We start from the raw sequence: 18,678 nt of genomic DNA on the forward strand, positions 1-18,678 counted from the left end.
GCGCACGGAGAGGGCGAGGAGAACAGAACATAAAACATTGTTTGACTTTAATGATGCCACGTGGGATGCTGCGCGGGATGCTGTAGGCATTGTGTGTTTCTACACAGGGCCCGGATAATTGGGACGTGAGTACAGAGGTGTACAGTCATGTCAGTGTTTTGGGATTATGCTGAGGAGTCGGTGATGTGCTTTTGTTGTGCGGAGTGATGTGGCGTGACTGTGTTTGCACGTCTGTCAAGTGAAACAGGTTCCACTGACAGTTGACAGCCCTATCAGGGTAGGGATGGGGTTCGCGGGGCTATTTTTACGGTGCCGTGTGTGACTCTGGATGTCTCCGTCAGTCTCAGCTCGCTCTCTCCCCCTGAACCGCAACATATGAATCAAACGTAGAGCAACATACTTTGAATAATACATCACACAGTCGCAGACAAAGCAAACAAAGACTGTAACTGGGTTTCTTTGTCAGGACCTGTGCTAGTGAGTCATGCGTGTGCGCGAGCTCGCCCCCCCCCCCCCCTCCCCCCGCTTTTCACACATATATGTTCTATGTGACAATATCAGTTTTCCACAGCCTCGCCACGACTAGCTCACACATTAAATTGCGTTTGAACACTCGAGGGAAATATGCTGCTGGTCTGACCAATATCAGCGAGACATAGCTCCAGCCAGCCGGTGTGTGGAAGCATGAAAAAAATCCCAATCACTTGTGAAGGCTAAACGGGTCTTTGCATGCAGTGATTTAATGTAAGCCGAACAGTTAACGACACCATGTTCAGATGCGGGTCTCCATCTGTGTGTCACATTTGCCGGCATGTGCCACATACATGTATGTATATTTAAAACTGTCTCGGGAGCGTTTCCCTTTTCAATTAACATTCTACAGTCTGGTCTGTGGCTGAGATGTGAGTCTGACGAATGCTTTTCTTTCATCGTTTATTTATTAATCACATGACAGCAACCAAACCTTTGGATTGTAATACAAATGTTTTTGGGAAACGTTTTTTGGACTTAATGCTGTTTGATTTTCCTTCCAAAAGTTATTCTTAGAGTAAGATATCAGTCTCCTGCATCACCATGGTGACCCTCCCAGGCTGAACAGCTTCAAATCACTGACAGTGGTGGGCCAGCTTATTTCTGGTCCTCTCACAACGTGTCAGTGGTGTTTGGATCTGGGCTTTTTGTTTATATCGTGTTAAATAATATAAAACTTAGGCAATGCTCCTATGACTCCAAGGAAATGATTACATGCTTGCGTATCCGGGTTGTGATCTAGAAGAAATATAGGTTGAGGGGCCACTTTTAGGGTACAGAGCGAATAGTTTTTCCCACTTACACACTAGAAATCAAGAAGAAACGAAAACCAGATGTCATTTACATATGTGCCTCCAGCGCTTCCCACATAATTCATTCAATCTATGGCAGTGGAAACAAACATCGTTCACAGGCTCAGCAGACTCCGGGTGACAGGTAGACTAAAGAGTGAAAGACAGAGAGAGAGAGAGAGAGAGAGAGAGAGAGAGAGAGAGAGAGGACTGCATTGTAAAACACTTGCAGGTACAAGCACAAAGTTGCAGCTGAACCTATGAAGTCTGACTGTCCGCGTTGATGGTAACAACTTTATGGATGATAGCGCAAGAGCGTGAGTGGGCAAGTAGTGCTGTATTCAGTTATACAATGCAGAAACGGAGGCCATTTTCTAATTCATTATGAAACTGTGGCAGGACATATTGGCATATGGCCACAGTCCAGATAATGATTGTCATACTGTGGCCTTATGTGTACTAAACAAAGAGAGCACAGTGAGAGACATTTTACTGTGAGGGTTTCACACTGAGGACTCAAGGTGCAGAAGACGAGCACAACATGATTTGAGTGAGGGAAAGAGACTTTATTACTGAGTAAGTGCTTGACTCTGTACAGTATGTACTCAGATGCAATTTAGTGCTTAGGTAGTTTCAAGGATAATCTTCAAAAACAAAATGACTTCAGATGTCTTACTCTACCGAGTTTTATATCCACATAAATGCAAAGAACAAACCAATGTTGAATCCAGAATCCTCTGGCCATCTTAACTCAGCCTGTAGCTTTGCTCACATCTCTGTAAAGCTTCCTTGTCACAATTATTTGTTTGCTGCTAGTAGTATAACCATACATGTGATCTCAAAGAACCAATGAGAGATAACATGTTGGTCAGTATCACATTCTATGCAAAATCCCCAAATATCAGGAAAGCTTCAACAGCATTCATTACAGCAGGAGATAGTCCTTTCCAGGATGTTGCAGACGGTTGCTGAACATTTCCTCCTGAGCCGTGAATGTTTTTCAGAGAGAAAACAGGTGAAATCGCACCACGCAAACAAGTGGTATTTCCTCTCTGTTGCAAAGGAAGCTCCACAACAGAAATGGTTTCATGTAGTAAATGGTTTCTCGTTTTTTTGGAGGCTCGTGCATTTTTACCCCAGATCACTTCACATAAACAATACTGTATGTATGTAGAAATATGAAAAGGGCAAAAGGGTAAGACACTAAACTTTATCTGGTAGTTTGGTCTTTTTTTACACTGTTAGCTGCCTTTGGCACAAATCATCCCTCACAAACTTCGAGAGGGCAAATGCCTGCTGAGGACGAACAATCTTGGTAATTTGATGTCCTTGTACGAAGATGGGTTGTGCAAAATCTGTGGTGAGCCAGTTACCTCCAGTATTGGCTCTATCTGGTAAATGGAGTGTATTTAAACGGCACTTTTCTTGTCTTATTTTCCACTCAAAGTCACATTCACACATACACTGATTCTACAGCACTTTAGTTCAATCATCATTCATACGGCTGTCAGGGGCAAATTCGGGTTTCAGTATCCTTCCCAAAAGGATCGAACCACCGACCTTCTGGTTAGTGGTCCACCCTCTCTGTCCCTTGTGCAACAGCCGCCCAGATAGGGCAAATATATACATACAAAATACGAGCCATCAATTTTAATAATCTTTTCATGCGTGCACAAATAATCCAAGAATTATTATACTAATAATAATAACTTTATTTGTATAGCACTTATCTAAACAAGCTTACAAAGTGCTTATCAAAAAGATGAATGCATTAAAATAAAAGGGATTCAATTCAGTTCAATTATGCCTGATTTTGTAAAATAATATTAAGAAAAGGTTTTTTGGTTTAAACAATCATAGTTTGTAGCCTACAAAATGCGTTTTGATGTTATTTGTGTTTGTCAGGGTAATCTTCATACACCTCTGTGTGCTTTGGAAGCGATTTAAGTTAATTGTCTCTCACGCTGAGACACTTTCCTTCAAGCTGACACTTGCTACTCTGCAGACAAAGGTCTGCGTGCAGCATGTTCCCGACGATGCCTCACTCAAACAAATGAATGCATCATTATTAACGCTTAAGTGACAGAGGTGCATTTCTGAGTGGTCATTAAAAATGTGAAGGATCGCCCCAATTACCCAGGCAGTGGCCTTTTAGTGACAGGGCCTCTAATTAGTGCGAGGAGCATCTATCTCTATGGAGAAAACTGAAGAGAGGGAAGAAATGCCGCAGATAAGAAAAAGTGGGTCTGTGCAGCTCTGAGGCTCTAACAAGGCTCCTTATGTATAATTAACTTGATACATTGGTTTGAGTGTGGAGAGAACAACGTGCAATTGAGCCTTGTCACTACAAATGGATATTAGAAAAGAAATGCATCGCACAATAGAATAATGATACATTATTGAAGTAGTTTCTGACAAGGTCGGCGAACAACAGTTTATTTTCTTGTTCAGGACCCGTAAGAGCCAATACTCTAATCTCTAATTTCCCCAGGAGACACAACCTGGAGTTTTTTCACTAACAGAAAAGGAGAGTTTAACTCGGTGGACTCTGCTTATCCATGTGAGCTTTGGTTCTTAAATATTTTACTTGTAAATTGCCTTATTTCATAGTATTACCACCATTTCTGTGCCAGAAAATGAGCTCAAGCTGCCAGAATACCGTCCTGAATACGATCGTATTATCAGTGGAGTTACACTCCCCCCGTTTCGGGTGGATTGTTCGTGTTCTTAAATAGATGCTTGTGTTTGCAATATGTTTCTGGGTTTTGGTGTGTTGAATGGATGATTTAAAAAATCAAGCAAAGGAAAGAATGCAACCTTGAGTCAGACTCGTCAAATGCATGGCAGTTATTCAAATCCTGTTTTAGTCTGCGATTCCTTTTTTGAATTCAGCTTTTCCATTCCAGGTTAATGGCCGTGTGCATAATACGCACTCAACACTGTATTACTGCTTCCCCTCAGTTCTGCAGCTGGAAAAAAGAGAAGCTCTCTTTTTATCCTTTGTCAAAGAGCTGGATGAGCCGAACTTCAAGACTCTTTTTTTTTTCTTCCTGAAAATGAAAGTGCTGGGTGGGAATGTAGTGCCAAAATGATTAATGAATAATTGTCATCACCGATTATTTGCTTCATCTTATTTGTCACAGAAGTAAGTGCTGCTCGCTTTCACGCCACTCTCCAGGGTGAAATCATTCTCCTTCAGTACATCAATCTGCTTGGTGAAAAAAAACCTGCAATGGGCACAGGCAGCTGCAGACCTGGACCCAGGTTCAGTATAAAAGAGCAACTTACTATGATTTAGTCTGTTAAAGTTTTCCATCGTGGCTTTGCTTCTTTTTCCATATTATATTACCAAAAGACGTATATAATAATTCAAACACTTGCATCTGATACACCTAACAATAGCTGAGACTCCTGTCAGACAATTCTTCCAAATATATGTTCTCGCCTTGACTTTTTTTTTTCAAATTGCAGCAGAGATATTGATTTGAAGATGTTAAACTAGTCACTGACATCATGTCTGCTGGGAGAGGGGCCTGCCCTTTATAGCAGGATCTGTTAGAAGCTATTAACCAGCAGAGTCTATTCATAGACTTCACAGGCATGTAAACACAAAAACATGAATTAAACATCAACATCTCCAATGATTGCAAAATCTCAATCCTGTTAAAAATTATGTTGCTAATTTGAGAGAGGAAAATATTTGTGCAAATCTACTCGTATGTACTTAACAAATACAAAGTGGCCTGTAAGTAACAAGCACGTCAAACACTGGTGTGTCACACATCCGCTGCGCTTAGGTAATAATGATCCTGCTATGTGCCCACTAAGCAGGATCTATCGAAGCATTCATCACTTTCCTCTCTCTAAGCTCTTTCTTTTCCTCTTGGCTTTTCAAGCCACTTTACATTGGCACCATATTGACAGTCTGCAGAGGGTTGACAGAACGGATCTGGAGCGTGAGGATTGATTAAACGTTGCATTTGATCACGGACTTTCTGAATAAGATGGATGGCCCTGACAGAAAAGATACAAGGGAGTGAATTGTTTCCCATGACTTGCATACGGGCACTCGTGCACAGACAGACACAGATGCTCCCATTTGTAGTGTCTGAAAATGGAATTGTAATTTCTTGATTTTGTCCCTTTTGTCGGGGCTCCACAGATAAACCTGCAGAGGAGAATGAGGGTTACGGGCCTAATTACCCAGGGTGCAAAGCGTATCGGAAGCCCGGAGTACATCAAGTCTTACAAAGTCGCCTTCAGTGATGACGGGAAGACCTGGAGAACATACAAAGTCAAGGGCAAAGACGACGATATGGTGAGAGACACGCGCACACACACGAGCACACAAACACAGACGTGCACACCCGTTGTCAGCTCTCCGCTCTCCCCCTTAAGCTGTAACACACAGACAAAGACACACACCTCGTACACATGCACACACACACACACTGGACTGGAGACAAGGCAGTCAGTCAAGGGCAGGGTGGAGGACATGATGAGATGGCTTTTTAATTAGCTAGCACACACCGGGCCCATCTTGCTGCCCCTTACCCCCTCCACTTTTATGACTTCTAGATTGAATTTTTATACTATTTGGGGATGAACAGCCACCAAATAGGCCACACAGCGTTCTATCATCCCTGACAGCAAACCCACGGCTCTCTTCCATTTGGCCGGGCTCCGAATGACCCTGACTTTCAAACTTCTCCATACATTTATGGCATAGGACATGAATGTCTGGACTTGAATTATTCTGTGATCTCTGTTTTGTTCCTTGTCTGACTTGTTTTTTCAGCTTGTCAGTCAAAATTTGTGTGAAATTGAGGTTGAAGGAGCAGACTGGGACAAATATCTATATAGTAGTGTTTTTCTTCTTTTTTTTTCCCTTTCTACTTTGACTTGTGGCCAGCCAGTGACAGCTCCTATTTCCTCTATCACACAAACACACCGCTCTATCTGTCCTTTGCCTTTTCTTGCTCTCCTCCTTCTCGCTCTGCACCCTACACATGCAGCACATCAGTCCCTACAATCAGAGACTCTCTCTCAGAGTAGCTCAGGCCATTAGGATAAAACACTCCAGAAGGTACCACGATATAACTGGAGCACTAATTTAAACCACACCACTGTTCTTATGAATTACAGGCTCAAATGGTGCAAGAAATTGTCTATTTTTCCCTGTAATTCTAGCTCATTGACCTTGAATGACAGCAATTTGTTGAGTGTGGAGTAGACACTAGAGACCGCGCCAGATAGACTGCTACATTACTGATCTGCTTCACTGTCCTGCCCGCCCCCATCTGCTGTTATTTCATCCCCTGCAACAGATTTTCCGAGGAAATGTTGATAACAACGCTCCCTCGGCCAACTCCTTCACTCCTCCCATCGAAGCCCAGTACGTGCGCATTTACCCCCAAGTCTGCAGGAGGCACTGTACCCTACGCATGGAGCTGCTCGGTTGCGAGCTAACAGGTGAGTGAGCCGGGGTTATTTCCTCGAACTGTGTACACAGAGTCAACATGTAATTATTGAAGTTAAAAATAAACGGCAGTATGCCTCTATGTAAACCTCAGTATGCCCATTGTTGTTATACTTTTTTAGGTGTATGCCACTACCATTGTGTATATAAAGATGGACGGCTGTATAGGTTATATAACTTGCCTTCTCTATGTTAGTGGATGGGACATGGGCCAAACAAAACAGTTCAAATACAGTTTAAATAAAGTTCTTGCATACTGATATATGTTCGAGTGCTTATTTGATTCTATAAAACTGGGGTCAAACAACATAATTAACAACTGAGAATAACTTGCAAGTTGTCGAGTGCGCGCATTGGCGGCACCAGGGTACAGAAACTTCATCCTCAAGCTCAAGATGGCAGCATTAGTGTCCGGGATGTTTTGGGTTAGTTTCTGGGTATTGGGAGGAAATGGGGATACATCGTCTATCTTTTTACACAGTCCATGATCCGTGTGTTTAAAGAAAATCTTTTTTTTATTGTTGCCAGGCTGTTCTGAGCCACTGGGAATGAAGTCTGGCCACGTCCAGGACTACCAGGTCACGGCCTCGAGCATCTTCAGGACGCTCAACATGGACATGTTCACTTGGGAGCCTGGAAAAGCCCGTTTGGACAAACAGGGCAAGGTCAATGCTTGGACCGCTGGACGCAGCGACCAGTCTCAGTGGCTACAGGTAAGATGTGATCTGAGCTACATCAGTTATCCATTGTGGCTCCTGTATAAATACGCAGTGGAAAGAACAACAGGCAGCCATGTTCTTGCGGATGATGCTGACTTTCACTCAAAGGATCAGCTCGTACCTCCCTGGCATAGTAATTGACAGTGTGGTAATACTTGCCAATGGATTCAATTATATTTCATAGCATCATCTTCATTGATGAGCTGTGAATGAAATGACATCTTACAGTCCTACATCTATTAGCTCGCTCTCGGTATCATTCTTGGAATCAGTCAGTAATAGGTAGTCATCTTTTGTTTGTTTTCCATGCCAGTCTTTTTTGAATTCAACACCCACGCTGCCTCTGTTGGCAGCGTGTGCCCCTGTTATGTTTGGCTGCTGCCCAGGCTTTCTATCTCTATGAAGCCAGCCAATCCATTTGTTTTCATTACAGTAACTGATGGCTGCAAATGTCTCCTGAAAGGGACAAGACGTGTCTCTGAGTGAACATTTACACCCCAGTCTTTCTGCTTCACAATATTTCAGATTAATAGATGCTGCGGGAGTTTAAGATACATATCAATCAGACTCAATCACATATGTCATCATGTATGGCCTCATATATTGGATTCCTTACTTTTCTACCATAAAAGGCAGTAATGGTCTTTGCTGTGAAAAACTATGTCTCACAGTAAATCTGATGGCAGGGAAGAGATTGTGATGTGGATCATCTTCTCGGGGAATTAAAGACCGGAGTGATCTCTTTGGTTTCTTGGCCTTTCTCGGCCTTTCTCCTGCACTTGTGCTCCCCACACATCCCTTCCCCTAGCAGTGACACAGTTAGCGCTCTGTAGCCAGACCAACGTGTCGGGCTGTTATTAGATTGTCCAGGTCTTGAGTCAGATATTTCTTTTATTACGCTGAAAGCTTTTTTGCCGAGGGTGAGGTTATGCAGGGCTGTGTGTCGGAGGAGACAGATACTTAGCCAGGCCCCATCCCGGCCAGGAAGCTCAGCCGAGCAAAATTGATTGCTGTGGGTGAAGGAAAACTTGAGGTCTCATATTACATGCTGTGCCAACAGGAAAGGGGAAGATGCTATACACTCGCAGTGAGACAATCAATGGCTTCCACTGCTGAGGTCCATTTCTGTGCACACAGCCATATCAAATATCTGGCTTTTGAAAGGCAGCCGTTATGTATTGTAAAGTGCTCTTTCACATTCATGTTCATACAGCTGTTCCCTCCAGGCTGGCGACAGCTGTGGTCGGAGGCATTATGTTTCCAGGTTGTCTGTCTGTACATCCCATTCTAAATGTTAAATGGTCTGTATTTTTATAGTCCTTTTCTTCACACACACTTTCATACAGTGCAGCCGTCAATGGCAATTTGGGGTTCTTGTCCAAGGAATCAAATCGGCTGGTTAGCGGACGACCCGCTCTACCTCCTGAGCCACAGCCACCCATATGAATGCAACATCTGACTAACTATGACTAGTTAATGGTAAACTTCACTATGACATCGTAATGTTCAACAAAAACACTTTTCTGGCCATTATTTAACACAATGCCTCAGGAACGGAGTCTATGATGTTGTTTCCTGCAGCTTGACTGATTAGCGGAGGCGTGCGACTGCAAGGTGGTAATTCCAGTTTCTATTTAGCGATCTTCTTGTGGGCATTTGTTAAACCCCCACTATCTGTGTCCTCTTTAGGCCGGTTGCCATGGTAAATAATTGATTTTCAGTGACATTAGCGGATGACTTTAAACCTTAAAGATAAATGGAATTAATCATCCTTAATGACAAGTTAAGTATTGCTATCAATCAAGACAACGGCTCTGCTGTGCAGTAGAAGCAGTGGGGAATTCTCTACAGTCACCAAATATCACACTGGACCCCTTCATGCATCTTGAATTGCAAACAATTGAAACACCAGCTAATAGACAAGTTTTGTCTTTTAACCTGCACCAATTATTGTGCCAGTTTAAATTGACAGCTAAAATACCCTGATGCAGGATTTGAATATAATCACTTTGAGTAACATGTATTTTTCAACAGACTACATATGTAAACCAGAACCAAAACACTTATATCTGGACCTGTGTCTGGAATGTCCAAGCTGAAGTTATTCCGGCCGAGCAGGCGATAGAATTATTCAGAGGGAGACCGAGCCACAATCTTTCAAGATGCTTTCAAGAGAGGAGCTGAATCTGTCAGGACTAAGCTGCCAAGTACTCCAGCTGGCATAAGCTGATTAGTTAATTGTGCACATTAACATATTCACATAGCAAAGAGAAATTTGTCAGAGAGGCACGAGCTACTTTCCAATTTCACAGTGTCCCTGGTAAAGCAACATGTCTTTTGCATATTCTGACAAGTGGGACTGCGAGAAGTTTTGTTGGCGATGGGCGGGGTTCAGCTTCCTCTCCATCTCTCTGTAGGTTGGTGCCAGGTAGCATCACGACTGAAAAAAAAAAGGAATAGGAAAACTCGAAATAAGTTTTGTGCCGTCGACAGAGAAAGAATACTCTCATTTTTCCATCCACACCCACAGTGTTTAAGTAACAAAGGCACTTGCATCATTGGTGTTAACATGAGGTGTGGTCAGGTGCATTGTTAGTGCCCCCCCCAATCATGAGGCAGTGGAAAGCAATTGCACTTTTAACAAAACATTATTAAGATATATGCACCTACACAGACAGATGGTCTACTCCGCACCTAGCTTTTAAATAGAAAGGGAGATGGGACTGGTTTATTGCACGTTAAGCTGAAAACACACCCATGATTAATTGAGAGACTAAATAGAAGCTGTTTCAAACCATTTTCTCTCTTGAACCTATTTCTCCACTGTTAAACTTGTAGAAGTGGATTTGGAGATGCCCTAAATGAACTTGCCCAATCGCTCTTTAGACCATGTGACTAGATCATTAAAAGGGAGCCTCAAGACTCACTTGTCCTCTCCTTTTGTGCTTTGAGGTACAGATAACTACCACTGATGGTCCAGGCAGTTACATCGATTTTTTTTTAGGCCATTTTTTACTTGTGAATCCACGATGGCCACAGCCAGTGGCATCATTTTTGGGGTCATATGCCCATCTGTCCATCTTATTCTTGTGAAGGCAATATCTCAGCAGACTGTCTGGGCACAAACACTCATACACACTCATCATTAATTGATTGGAATTTGATGGTCAAAGGTCAAGTCCTATTCTGTTGATTATTGATATCTCAAGAAGTAGGAAATGATATGTTTCTCAGGTAACAATTTTTCCTCAGGTTCAACTTCCCAGTGCCATCTTCTACAACCCTTGCTTAGCCATGTTGTGTAAGCCCTATAAATATATATATATCCTATATAATAAAAATGCATATCATCTGAATTACAGTGATTAATGATGAGTTGTAGTTTTAGGGTTTTTTGTCAAACAACAACCCAACATGTAACGTACTAATATAAGGGGTTGTGTATACAGCACACGGCCTTGTGCTCACAACGATCATTCATCACTTCATTTGCAACTTTTTAAAATGTGTCGGTGCACCGCAAAGGTTACAGAACAAGCCGTGAAAGTAATTCCACTGTAGCAATGCATTTGTTATCCTCTATCTTGAAGGTTTTCGCACCCAATTATCTCCTTATAGTGATAAATAAGTGTGGTGTGTGGTGTGTGGCTGTGGCACCCTGATAATCACCTCTGCCTCTGACAATGCAGAGTGAGCTAAATCCTTTGTGTGGAAACTTTGAAAGAGCTTCAGTATCTCTTGTGCAAACAGTTCAAGCGGCGCTATGTTAAATTCAGCCTGCAGTCGTCACACATCGGTGCACAGTCTGGCTAATGTGGTAATGCAGCTGTAACATAACATTCGAAATTTACATTTTACAGATAAGTAGGGCAAAGGTCTGCGAATGGTATTTTTTAAATATAACTTAAGATGTGTCATCAGGATTGGAAGATATTAAGACAGTACTTGTAGTTTATATAATTAAATAACAATGTTCATGTTCTGCGAAGGTGAACAAATGTGAACGTTTCCATTGCATTAGACATGTTTGCTCAACAATATCACCAAATGGTTTTCTGTATTGAAGGCAGTGTGGCAAAGTCACAGGATCCAAGGAACTTTACAGTGTAAATGTACTCTGACTAATGCAGAGCACACCTAACATTTTAATTAAGGAAAAGACTGCGGGAGTGGAGCTTCTCATTGGCAGATACTGATGAGCTAAACCGTGGCAGCTTAGCGGGAAAGGCCCTGCATGCATGTGGGGGAAGGAGTGACTCACTGCAGGAACACACGGGACCAAGGGGAAAGCTCAGTGGGAGACGGTAAACCAAGACAGGGGAGACAAAGGCAACTGGAGACACATAAGTGAAGTGAACTATCACAGTCAACGCTGTAATAACACTGGCAGGTGCACGCGACAGGCTGCTGCCACAGTGTTATTACTCCGGTGCCAGTTTACCTGCATGCATTTCTTCATCGCCAATATCTCTTCACTGGTGACAGTTGGTTGGAGCTGTATGCAAAGTAATGTCTGGGATTCTTGAGGAAACGGTGCTGCCCTCATGATGACTGATTACCAGAAAACCACTATGTATTTCCCAGTAATCCAGGTAAATATTGTCCGCAGGATTTAAGAACCATAAATCCCACTGCCATATACGTGAAGTTCTTGCTGCTGGAAGTTATGATAATCCTCAGAAACCAATATGACAGAACTGGGTCGTGGCCGTTTCTTTTACTGACTTTGAACTGCAGAAATTGTTTTGAGCAAAGCAAGCAGTGAGACTAGTTAGCATCACTACGTTCTGTGTGGTTTGAATACAATCCTCCACTTTATTCCCTTTCAGAATGAGCATTAGATGATGGACACTCATGGGTCAAGCTTTGTGGACATGATCGTCTCCTACAGGAAATCAGTGATGAGGAGATAAATGGCAGATAAACGGTCGCTCTTGGCGCCCATATCTTTATAACCTATACCCACTACATGTTTTGAGACAGCTCTCTTCACCCAGTGCCCAGTGCCCGCAGGTTTGCCAAGACATTGGATGGATGAACTGTGATTCTTGATGTATTTTGTCAACGTTATCATTTCGGGTCCAGTGAAAGATAACAGTATTAGAGGAGTAACTCTCTGTCATGGCCAGTGCGCCGTGCTTTTAAGGGTTTATGGGATCACTTAATTTCATGGACACATTAGATTTTGTCTTATACTTTGGATATGTAGCACAGTGATATTGGAATTTATCCTGCTGAGAATCTCACAGACGAAAAGCTGCGACTGTCCCTAAAGATTGTTCATCCAAGGCTTCCACTTGAATATAGATATATGTAATTCATGGTCTAAATGTAACTTACACCAGAGGAGATTCCCAGCAGGTTGAATGTCAGCGTAGTTAAGTGTAGACTTGTCATCTCCAGACTGGGCACAGTACATGCGGCACTTCACACCGATGCTACGCTACAATTGATCTGGGATGATCCGGCACTGTGAAATAAATGTTTGCGGGCCAGTCACACTGCGTCTCCTCTACCTCACCTTCAGTGAGTGGCATGACTTTTCCCATTGACGGTCTCTCACAGCAACTTGTTATTTTGCTTAACTGAGTGGAATAGATGTGTTCCTTTTGTTTTAAGCAACAAAACACTAGGAAGCAGGTAAGAGTTCATTTTACTAAGCCCTCAGCTGAAGTCCGATCAATACGAGTATGACAACTTGATATGCAGACTAGGCTTCCCAGAACCAGGAGGACAAGCAGAGGACAGTCCAGCAAATTACCACTGATAAATTATTTGACATGAGAGACAGACAGCGAGAGGTGAGCCACTGAGATGTAGAGACGTCAGTGAGTGATTCGCTCTGTTTAGGAACAGCGTGTGTGTATATAGCGAGGCAGAAGCAGAATGTGTAAGTCAATGAAATTATTTCTGCAGAGAGCAAATGTCAAATTAAACCAATTTTAAAATGAGCAATGTTAATGGATTTCACTTATAGTTGCGGCTTTGTGCTTTCAGTGCTCAGTTCCCCTTTGAAACGATAATAGTTTAAATCAAATACATGCTACATTTTCATAGAGGGTACTAGAGACATTTCAATTACTAATTCTGTCTTTACTTAAATACATACATATTAAAATCTACTTTAAAGTAAAACATCCGTAAAGTCACTTCAGAAAGAGTAATTATTGCTATAACAGTGTGAGATTTGAAGCCAAACACATGTTACATTTAAAAGGTATAATACTGTCATAGAAAGGTTTAATTACACCTTAAATCAGTCCTGTGTTTCAAATGCCTTTCATCAGTTACTTTCCTGCAATTGGGTTTAATTGTTTCTAAAAACAAGTGATCACTCTATTACCAATTCCAGGTTCTATTTCATAGAGTGATTCACAGTTTCTAAAAGTAAGAGTGCAATTCAAATTGCAAGAACTAACGCACTAAGAAGAACATTTCTGCAGCTCTACCAGCCAATGAGAACTAAAGCTCCGGTGCGTGTTGACACTTCACACAGAGCATTGTCCCATGTGGAGTACAGGCTAGAAAGAACAATAAGGAGACATAATGTGAGATTGATTCCCGCTCAGTGCCTGCGAGCGAGCATTTGTTGTAATCAAACCGGGTATTATCATTACACCAGTTTTGCCAGGCACAGCTTCCTAATCAAATTGCTACCTCAAATACAGCGCCGCTGACAACAGACTCTATTCCTTTTAATCAATAGAATTAGCTGGGTGTTTGTTTCATCCATCCGCTGAGAAGAATGCCTTTAATTTGTCCCACTGAAACTATCGTCACTTCTTGAGGGTTTGTGCAGCGAAGATGAAGCGTGTCCTTTCTAAAACCAGAGGAGCTGCCTCAGAGAGCATGGAGGCATTGTTGCATGTAAGGATTTAAGAGGGATTTTGATCATCGGGAATAACAATTATCGTGTCTTTTTTCCCAAGAGCAGGACACTGCTACTTTGCTGAAATGACTTGCATGGGAAAATGGACTGTAAGACTTTATGGGGAACTTTCAAGGATGAGCTGTTTTCTGTGTCCTTCAAGCTTGATCCCCCCAATGGAAAACACAGTCCATGAATTGTTAGGAAGAATATAGAGAGTATCATCGTAAATCCAGCATTTATATAACCGTCCTACCGTGTTGATCTGGTTTAAAATAGATAACAGCAATGTCCCCGCAGACCTGACTATTCAGAGTTCTAACCACACTAAATGCATTCTTTGTTCTATCGGCTGCTCCGGGTTTTATCACCATTTGTCCTACTACTCTGTGCCCAAAGCTGAATCAATAGGAACAGCACCTGCAGCCAGGTATTCTTGCTGAACTAATTAAAGAAACAATGTTAGAGGGACAACGTCCCGAGGCGGTTTCTCCTGCAATCAGCGAGAAGCACACATCTCTTTAGCCGGCCGCTGTGATGCTGAAAAAATTATGAAATTTATGAAATGCAAGAAACACTGGCTTGAGCGTACCTGCTAATACGACAGGCTGTATCTACACTTGTGTGCATAGGCGCCGGGTTTTGTGTGTGTTCTGGGTCCCCACAAACAATGCCAAGCACCAACCGTGTACCAGCATAGTGGGGACATTCACATCGATCAGACGACAAACGGTCGGTGCAAAATTGGATCAACTGGAGGGACTAGGAGTGTTAGTAAGTCACCTGCTCCAAACTTTAACCACCAATCAGTGTCGCCCTTGATGGTCCAATGTGCTACCATAAATAAGTAATGACAACATTGAGTGAAAACAAATAGATTTGAAAACAAATAGATTTAGTAGTTGTTGGGGCCTTTAGGTTATGGTTAGGGCTTTTGTAGACAATGTTTTTTGCATAAGGTTTATTTTGGGTGTGGGGGTGATTCATTCAACTATTCAGAGCACCCACTGGCATTAACATAACTCTGCACCTATATTTCTTTCCAAATGCTTTTCATCTTGCTTCAACCTTCACAGAGTTAACATGACAATATCAGATATAGATTTACATCTTTGTAGAAAAAAATCTGAGCCGTGGCCTCGACCACCGATACACAACTTGGAAGCCAGAATAACGGATGTAACCATGACTGCAAATTCCTCAGCCGGCACTTGCCCTTGCAGATGTGCCAATCCAGTCCGAGCCCCATGTAGCCTTGTACAATGTACATGATACTGAGACTTGGCAAGTTTTCAAATGTGGAGAATCATATTAAGGGGTTATTATTGTGGGCCATCATAAATCTTCCGCGGAGAAGCCTGTCAGATCGGCCTCATATGATACTTGATATCTAAATGCTCATTACCAAGTTCGAGACTCCATCACATTACAAAACTTATTTTAATTTAATGAGACATAAATACAGTATGTTGCTTGAGAAAATGTGCCCGCAGCTATTCAATCACTTTGAGAACATTAATCAAGAATTCCAGAATAATCTTAGAAAGTCTTTGCACTAATTTGAAAACATGGCTGATGTAAATTTCATTAGTGTATTATCGTCAGAGACTCATTTTAATCCTGTCCAATATGGCTCTTTCTTCCCCCTATTTTATTCAATTTCCCCTGCAGCTAGAATGTGGATTCAATTAACTGCCAAATGAAGTTACGGAAGGGATGGTAAATCCATCTGCTTTCCTGATTCAGTCGGGCGGTTTTTAGTGTCTCATCCCTCCAACTATATCCTTAAATGCACAGGTCTGCTTGGAAGCCTGTAATGGTGCTCTATTGTTTTCATTATCCAAGGAAGCCATCTTATCCTTCCACACTGCATCCTGATCCTCATCTCCCTCCCGCGCCCTCCACGTCTGTCTCTCTCTCTCTCTCTCTCTCTCTCTCTCCCGCTCTCAGCCAGCATAGGACGCATTTATCTGCTTTATCTTGGGATGAGTGATTCATGAGTCTGCAGCAGTGCCAGCTGTAATCGTGGGATCTGCAGGAATTGTCAGAATTGTAGGTGCCAGAGCTTAAATCAGTGCAGCCGAGATTGGGTCCAGTGTGTTCTGCATGCGTATCTTGTGGTTTCAGGGTGTCTGAAAGCCAGCTCTTGACAAGCAGGATATCCCCCCCCCTCACTTCTATATGTTTAAGTCAGACATCTTTATGTTATGCACACCGGAGAGTATGGCCTGCACTTAAGCAGCACTGCTACATCCTGCAATGTTATGATTAATTCAGAATAGTTAAGCTAAGCCTCGGTAGAAAAAAAACGAAAAAAAAAAACAGGCATTAATTAGGTCCATGTTACGTATTTTCTTGAGTAGACCACTTATGTGCCTAATTGTTATCTATTATGTAATTACATGGTTACCTTTTTATTGCGTGTGAAGCACATCGTGTTTTTGTGCAGAGTGTGTGGGTGTGTGTGTGTGCGCACATGTGTGAGGATTTGATATGAATATTTTATATTCCATGTGCGACGCAGGAGAGGGGAGAGAGCAGTGAGGTATGATGTAGTGCAGGAGCCAGTGTTGTAAAAGATTTTTATTTTTAATTCCCCTATTTTGCAGGACCTTTTAAAAACCTGTATCGTCACTGTTAGAATAGGAACACGTGGCTTTACGTGATTAAACTAGTTCACATTTTTACTCTTGTTTAATAATCCAACAGGAAGCAGTTTTCTTCTTCCCCCCCAGCATGAATCACAGATTTCCAGACAAGATCACAGGGAGAGACAGACTACTTTAGATTTTATCAGTCAGTGTCCATCCCATGTCTAGTTACAGACAACATTACGCATGGGTGTGTAATCCTCCATGTCCCACACTTGTGCAGCATCAAGGCCGTTTTTTACGCCCATGGATCTTAATTCCTCACTTCGCTCACAATGACACGGTGTGCCACTTGATGGCCCTGCAGATGCTGCTCATTGCTGTAATAGCTCTAAATGATCCGGACCACCATGGTCGATTTCCTTCTTGTCCCTTCTTTGCCATGGCCAATTCCCGTCTCCGGCTCCTGCCACTCGGTAGACGTACTGTAACTTGACATGTTGAACCGAGGCTCCATCAGCCATACGGCTATGTGCCTAGTAGAATTTCAGATAGTGATGTCCGTGCTTTAAAACGCAGGGTTTATAAAGGGCTGCCTTTGTTTTGAAGTTAGAAAATAGGAATTAAATTATACATTAATAATATGTTGTTCCCATCCATCCAGTAGATATTGAGATGTTTCACTGGATGCGTGGAAATAATGATTTGCACTTGGAGCAAAATAAGAAATGAGCAGATAATCGAAATGAGTAGAATTCCTTCTCTGGCTCCATAAATATCTGTTCTAAATTACATGTCCACATCCGTGCAGCCATCCAGCCGTGCCACGAACATGAAGGAAATGTCTGTGATCGTTCTGTTTCTGAGGTTCGAGGTTTATTCCGGTCTTTTTTCATAAATGTCAATGTTCTTCGTTATCTGCGTAACCACAATTGGCATCCTGTGAAGATGAAAAATTAGAAATGTTAATTTTTGTGACACGTGACGTTTTTTCATGCAAAGTGTGCTGGCACGAAGACCAGAGCGCCGAGGAGAGGTGGGGATGCTTAATGCATAGCAATGCTCATGCTGTGGAAAACTGTTTACAAATATGTGCGCCTGTCACCTTGTTGCAATTCGCTATCAGTCACCACACAGTGCTTTTCTCTTATTTATGTCTTCTGGCTGCAAGATGTGCCTTGACCAGCCAAGCAGTTGACTCTTGTAATGCACTGCCAAAACAAGACAGCATCTCGCTCTGAAGCGAAGCTCATCTCACGTGAAGATGTTTGTTTGTGTTCGAGTCACACTCCACATTTAGCAGTTTCAAGAAATGATGCCATACATGTCAAATTTCAACAAAACAAAGAGAAAGGGAGAGTGTTGACGTTGATGCAGGAAAGTGTTTTCAGTGCCACACTGACCAGTCTAACTCGGTATGATATCTGTGACATTGCTTTCACTATCCGCAATGCTCCCAGGCACCTGAGTCACACTTCAGACTGTCTGCACACCAGCTTCTTACACTGTGTGAGCGCTCAGCAGGGATTTCTGCCTGCTGCGATCCCACCACCCCATGTGGACACGCTGTAGATTTACTCCCTGTGTGTGTGTGTGTGTGTGTGTGTGTGAGTGTGAGTGTGTGTGTGTGTGTGTGTGTGTGTGTGTGTGTGTGTGTTGTACCCGTACTTCTATATTGACTTATAGACCTTACCGGAGT

General features: G+C 42.5%; 1 protein-coding gene across 2 annotated transcripts in view; it reads left to right on the forward strand.

The window, feature by feature from the left end:
- LOC117768056 (EGF-like repeat and discoidin I-like domain-containing protein 3) overlaps positions 1 to 18,678 on the forward strand; it is a 112,660-nt gene that overhangs the window by 72,594 nt on the left and 21,388 nt on the right. For both annotated transcript variants that reach the window (XM_034596132.1, XM_034596133.1), the window contains exons 6-8: positions 5,485 to 5,640; positions 6,650 to 6,794; positions 7,330 to 7,514. In XM_034596132.1, the coding sequence (XP_034452023.1) occupies positions 5,485 to 5,640; positions 6,650 to 6,794; positions 7,330 to 7,514 (486 nt within the window). The remainder of the gene's footprint in view (positions 1 to 5,484; positions 5,641 to 6,649; positions 6,795 to 7,329; positions 7,515 to 18,678) is intronic.

This window comes from Hippoglossus hippoglossus, chromosome 9 (assembly GCF_009819705.1).
Source record: "Hippoglossus hippoglossus isolate fHipHip1 chromosome 9, fHipHip1.pri, whole genome shotgun sequence".
NCBI classification, from domain to species: domain Eukaryota; kingdom Metazoa; phylum Chordata; class Actinopteri; order Pleuronectiformes; family Pleuronectidae; genus Hippoglossus; species Hippoglossus hippoglossus.